The following is a 6,000-nucleotide window of genomic DNA, read 5'->3' as shown; positions in this document are numbered from 1 at the left end:
ATGACACCTGTGTGCTACGAGTGACCCACACACCCCACTACAGTGTTCCCTAGATCTGTCTGTATCCCCATTCAATCTGGAGGGCTTTCACTATATTAGGGAATTTCTGGATGGCAAATTAACTCCATTTTTTACTACCATTGGCTTTAATGGGATTTGAAATTGACTGCTGTGTAGGGGCACATAGCTACACCACAGAGTTCAGTCCTCGCTCCTAGCATTGTAACTTGTCTGTTTTTCGCTGTTTGGGTCAGTCTTGTCTGGTGTCTAGTTCAGTTTTCTTTAAGGGCTCCCACACACTTGCGTTTTTTTTAACGCTGCGATAGCGCTGTGTTTTTTTTAACGCGATTGTCAATGGGACTTTCTAATGTTAAAAACGCATCGCAAGTTTGTGCTTTGTGTGATTTTTGTGCGTTGTGTGTTTAACATTAGAAAGTCCCACTGACAATCGCGTTAAAAAAACACAGCGATATCGCATGAAAAAAACGCAAGTGGGAGTGAGCCCTAACTTGGTTATCTCGTCTCTGATTCTTCCTACATCTGCAAGAAAAAGTGTGTGAACCCAGAGTGCCGTTCAATAGACTAAATACAAATTATTCACATCACACACACATCTATTCAAATAATAGTTTAATTTACACAATGATTTCTTTCCCCACATATAAATAGAAACAAATAAAAATCATTTTTGCTACAAAATAGTTGCACTCTGGTGAGAAGTAATTGGATCATCATCCATGGTGAGGAGTAATTGGATCATCATCCATGGGGAGAGGTAATCGGATCATCATCCATGGTGAGGAGTAATCGTCTCCTAATCACCGGTCAGTACATTAGTTTACACAGCACAGAATAATATGTGAACCCCCGTCATGGCACTGGCTTGTCTCTGGGACGGTCCGGTAGAGCGCTGGACAATATCCTAGATTCAAAGAAGAATCTAAAATGGTTTTAGGTTTACAATGTTGCAGGAACAGAAAACTGCTGCAAAAAGAACTTGTGGCACAACATTGGATGGAAGATGAAGCACCAACCACACAGAAGTGTATCAGTCCGATTGGGAGGTCACTGGGGTTGGAGTTAAGGGCATATTTAACCCCTTAAAGGCTTTGTACCAGAGGATAGGTGATGTCGGATCAGTAGGGGTCTCACCACTGAGATCTCAAGAATGGGGATTATGTGTCCGCCTCTCCTCCTCACTGTGAACTCCCTGCAGTGAGTCAGAGATTGAATGTAGCCGCGGTTTGATGTCACTGCAGAAGATAGCCGAGTATCCAGCCTGGCTACTTCCATCAGCCCTGTTGAGATGAATGGAGCGGCAACTGTTGGTGGGGGACACGGGTGCCTTGTTTTCATGGTTGGCAGGGGGTCCAGCTGTGAGACCCCAAACAGACTTATCACCTATCCTATTTTGGGTTACAAATAACATACTATATCATTTCGTTGAGGGGCAGGGTAAAAAAAACACATGAATGCTAGTGGTTTTTTTTGTGTTTCTTTTTCTCTTCATAGTGTTCACCATCTGGTACATAAGATATCTACCTAAGGCAGGTCGGTACGATTATGATACGACTTTTCACTTTTGCACAATTAAAACCCTTTTTTGGGAAAAAATATATTTTTTGAATTGCTGCATTCAGAGACCAGTAACGGTTTTATTTTTCCATCGGTGGAGCTTGTTGTGCGGGCTGTAGTTTCTACTGGCAGCATTTTGTGGTATGTATGACTTTTCTGATCACTTTTAATGGTTTCTGTGGGAAACACTATGAATAAAAAAAGGCCAAAAAACTGAGCCAAAATGCTTTTTCATTTCTTAATAGTGTTTGCAGTGTGGGATAAAAAGGGAGAGCAATTAGTTAAGGATGACCTCCCATTAAGGATGTTACTATCCAAAAGATCTATTGTTTTCTTTTTTAATTCTTTTTTTTCTGAAACAAAGTGCAGAAAAAGTTGTTTTTTTTTTAAACTATTTTTATTAACTTTTTCTGTTCCTAAGGGCTCCTTCCCACGGCCGGATTTCCGCCGCGTTGCCCACAGCTATTAGGTTCTATTGAACCTAATAGCTCAATGCTCACGGTGCAGAATTCAATCACGGAATTCCGCACCGTGAAATCACCTGTCCTCACCCGCGGCATGCTCTATTTGCCGCGGGTGTACGCGCGGACGGCTTCCATTGCAGTCAATGGAAGCCCGTCCGTCATGCTATCTTCCGCTGTAGCACAGTGGAAGATAGCGTGAAAGCGCTTCCCCCGCCCACCGCCAGCCATGTCATATGACGCGGCCGGCGCGTCACATGACGCTGCGGTGCATGAGCGCCGAAGCACCATGCGGGACGGAAGACGCCGGATCTGCAGGTAAGTATGGGGTCTCTGGGGGGTGCCGTGACAGGCTCCGCCGCGGAATTCCGCGGCGGAGCCCGTCACGGCCATGTGCAGCCGGCCTAAGGGTTTGAACCCGTAATCCCATGATCGATTTATGCTTTAACTACTACAGTTCATGGCAAACCTGAACACCATTGACTGCCATGCAGTTGCCATGCCGTGCATTGTCTTTCTGCAACTCTGCAATTACATGGAGAGGACCAATGAGATCACAGAGGGAGCTCCTTTCCTTTGTTAACCTCGTGAATGCCGTGATCCACAATGCTCGTGGCATGTAAGTGGTTAATGATGGGGATGGGGGAACACACCAATCCACGCTATGCACAGGACTCCGACAGTCATTCACAACCGCTCCTGTTGTCAATAGTGTTGGCTCAGTCTCTAAGCCTCTTCCATCTACAATGTAAATATACATCATGTCGATACAAGTGCAGGAAGGAAGAGGTTGCAAGTCATGGGGCAGAAAGTAGTTTCCTTTTTAACCACTAAGTTTGATCAACTATGACCCTAGCTGTATTTTCATAGACGAATCTATACAAAGAGTCCATAAGTATGATTTGGCTAGTTTCACACCGGCGAGTGTGATATCAGTCCGATATTGTGCGCGCCAACATGCGATGTCCATTGTTTTTACCAGAAAACCTGCATGGCACTCGCATGCAGCTCGCACACCGTGCAATGTGTTTTGAAAACAATGGGCGACGCGTTGCAAGGGAACACCCAAAGATTTGACATGCCGCATTTTTTTTCCTGCACTGCGATGCGGGAAAAATTGCCCATGTATATGACCCTAGTCAAAAAAATGGGGTTCATATTCGTGCGAGATCTGTTCACCTCGCAGCACACAAATCTGACAGGATTTTTTTGGCCGAGTGACAGCGACCTTAGAGACAAGTCTCCTTCCCTCCACCTCCAGCACCTGCTGGCTAGTGCATGCACAGTACTCTCCACTTCCTATCGTCAGTTCCGCAGTCCCGTTAGGCCGCATGCACACTGGCGAGAGCGATATCGGGCTGTGAACACTGTGACATGTACCTTATAATGTACTGAAAAACTTTAAAAAATTCTAAGTGGAGTGAATTGAAAAAAACAAAATGCCACCATCTTTGTGTGCGTCTTGTTTTTACGGCGCACAATCTGCAATCAGGCATAGCTTGAAAGGCAGTCTGCTGTGACAGCCCTGAGGCCTTCAGAAGGCCCCTGGCTGCCATGACACGCGCACAGCAACCCATGATCTCATCCCGGAGTGTTGTAAAGGATTCCGGAAACATTGGTCGAGCGATTTAAATACCGCTGTCAGAATTGACGGCAGCATTTAAAGGGTTAATAGCTTCGATAAGCGGCTTGTGTGTTGGCTGTAAGAAGCGGCCGCGATGTATCTTCATACATACCCCGAAGCTGCAGGATGTAACTGTATCTCCTGCACAGTTAAGGGGTTAAATAGCCATTCTATTCCATGGGAGGGTGTGACGAGCGCCTGTGAACCAGCCCGGCGCTCAGAAGATTAGACAAGTCTGTAAACCCTAATTATGGGCTCTTCAAACCTTGTTCATGTGCAAATAAGCTGCGGCGAGTGCATTTGCGCTAAAGCTTGTGTAATGCCGCTCTTGGGCTGCCTGACTGATAGCATGCACAAGAATCTCCGTGCGGCAGCGTACACAGTGCAAAAAAAATAAGTCTCTATTGCGCCACTAAAATTGTAATGGAGGAATAATAATAATATAATTTCTTGCCCGCTGTACGCCGCCGCCCTCTGATTATTATACCGGACCACTAGAGAGGCCTGCGCTTCCGTCCTCCTGTTGGCGTCTGCAGACGTGTATATCGCCTCAGCCTGCCCGGTTTTTCCATTGGCGAAGCGCTGCAGTTCTCGCTACATACATCGGAAGGATGCACAAGAACCTCCGTCCTCCGGCCATCGCTGGACGCAGAAGAAGCCCATACAGTGAATGACATGAGAGAATGTTCAAGCATTCAATTAGAAATATCACTCTTATTAAAAAAAACACATGGATTTAAGGGGAAGAAAACGGGTGAAGCCGCAAGCCATCTGAAGACACCGGGGCACTTGGGTTCACAGGGTTCTGCCGCAATGATGCTTCTATGCTTTAAGTGTAACACTTCAAGTTCTTACGGACCTTCCTATTAAACCGTGCAAGAAGCACCGACTCTATGATAAAGAACAGAAGTGATCGGTAATGTCTGATTGTAGCTTCCATTAAGGCACAAACTCCGGCTCTACCCGACCTCTAGTCATCGAAAGGAAATACACGGAAGGATGGCGGCACAGAAGACATGGCGGGCCGCCAACCAGAGGAGAGAAAGCGAGGGAAACGATTTAAAAGGAATTTAAACAGACGATCACAAAAACAATCAGCGTTCATTTCACATTCGTCACATGCAAAAAAAGACATTTCACTCTTTCCCACACCAGAGTCTGAAGAATTCATACCATTTTTATATAGATTAGCCATTTCACCACCTGTAAACCTATAAGGGACCTTTCACACGGGGCGGCATTAGTTCTGCACCACAATGTTATCCCAGTGGGGGTTATGCAAATAATAAAGATGGAAAAATCCCTCTACAGCGCCATCTATTGGTGGCAGCATTCCTTCAATTCAAAGTGACTTATAACAAGTCTTAACAATAGATGAGAACATGAAACCAAGCCAGAGACCATGCACAGATAGCTGTTTCGGGTTGCTTGCCCTCCTCAGTGTGCAGCAGGCTTCTGGCTTAGTTTGTGGGGGGCCTGTGATGTGGGTCAGAAGCCATGTCTTGTCTCCTTAAGGAGAGCCCCCAAAAAGTGTGTGGAGACACCTAGGGGGTAAGTGGGTCAGGGACTGCTATAGTCTCTCCCCAAGGTGAGCACCCAGAAGGGGTGTGGGGACACCTAAGAGATGAGTAAGGAGACTTATAAGGCAATGCTCCTTTCCTTAAGGAGACACCACACCGCTTCTGACACAATGGGGTTTGAATTCCGCATGTTAAAATCCGCATGTTTACTTCAAAACTGCAAGATTAAATTCTGCAGGGGAAAAGCTTTCTTCTGCAGAATTAAGGCCGTCGGGTGGGATTTTTGTTGCCGACGTCTAACATACAGGAAACGGAATTCTGCAATTAAAGTCTGCAGTAAATTCAGCAGGACGTTCGGCAATTTACAGTTAAAAACACAGCGAAATCCGTATCTGTGCTGCGTCCTGGGGACAATTCCGTCCTGTGTGAAAGGTCCCTAAAACAAAGCAAAAAATAGAACAGGACAATCCCTAGTGATCCCCGCAGAGTTCCCCCACACAGCTGTGATAGTCTTTGTCAGCAACTATTAGTGGATGAAGGCCACCAAGTAAAGTTCCTGCTGCGGAGAGGCCAATCAGTAGTCGCTGCACCAGTCTGCAGGGGGGCATCAGCTTCTCTCCTGGAAAAACCATTTCTGTAGATCAGAGTTTGAGCACGCTCTTAACATCGGCACGGGGCTTCCCATGCTGGTTGGTCTATCGGCTTGAACGCACTTTTGTGTTTGCTGGTGCAACAGAGTACCGTCCTGCAAGTAACAAATAGTTACAATAGTTACAAATGATAGCAATAACTTTATAAACTAGACTGGATACACTTCTGG

General features: G+C 45.9%; 1 protein-coding gene across 2 annotated transcripts in view; it reads right to left on the bottom strand.

The window, feature by feature from the left end:
- Window positions 1-613: 613 nt before the first annotated feature.
- Window positions 614-6,000, bottom strand: part of GALNT12 (polypeptide N-acetylgalactosaminyltransferase 12) — an 84,023-nt gene continuing 78,636 nt past the window's right edge. The window contains exons 11-12 of one of the 2 annotated variants that reach the window (XR_010786690.1): window positions 2,437-5,925; window positions 614-2,389 (exon numbers count right to left, since the gene is read on the bottom strand). Coding sequence is in view for 1 of the 2 variants with exons in the window: in XM_066579132.1 (XP_066435229.1) it covers window positions 5,788-5,925 (138 nt within the window). In the remaining variant the exon portion in view is untranslated. Of the gene's footprint in view, window positions 5,926-6,000 lie in introns of both variants that reach the window. The other variant, XM_066579132.1, reaches the window with a different exon arrangement.

Source organism: Eleutherodactylus coqui, chromosome 9, assembly GCF_035609145.1.
Source record: "Eleutherodactylus coqui strain aEleCoq1 chromosome 9, aEleCoq1.hap1, whole genome shotgun sequence".
NCBI classification, from domain to species: domain Eukaryota; kingdom Metazoa; phylum Chordata; class Amphibia; order Anura; family Eleutherodactylidae; genus Eleutherodactylus; species Eleutherodactylus coqui.
The sequence above is the reverse complement of the archived record's forward strand: the minus strand, read 5'-3'. Positions and strand labels throughout refer to the sequence as shown.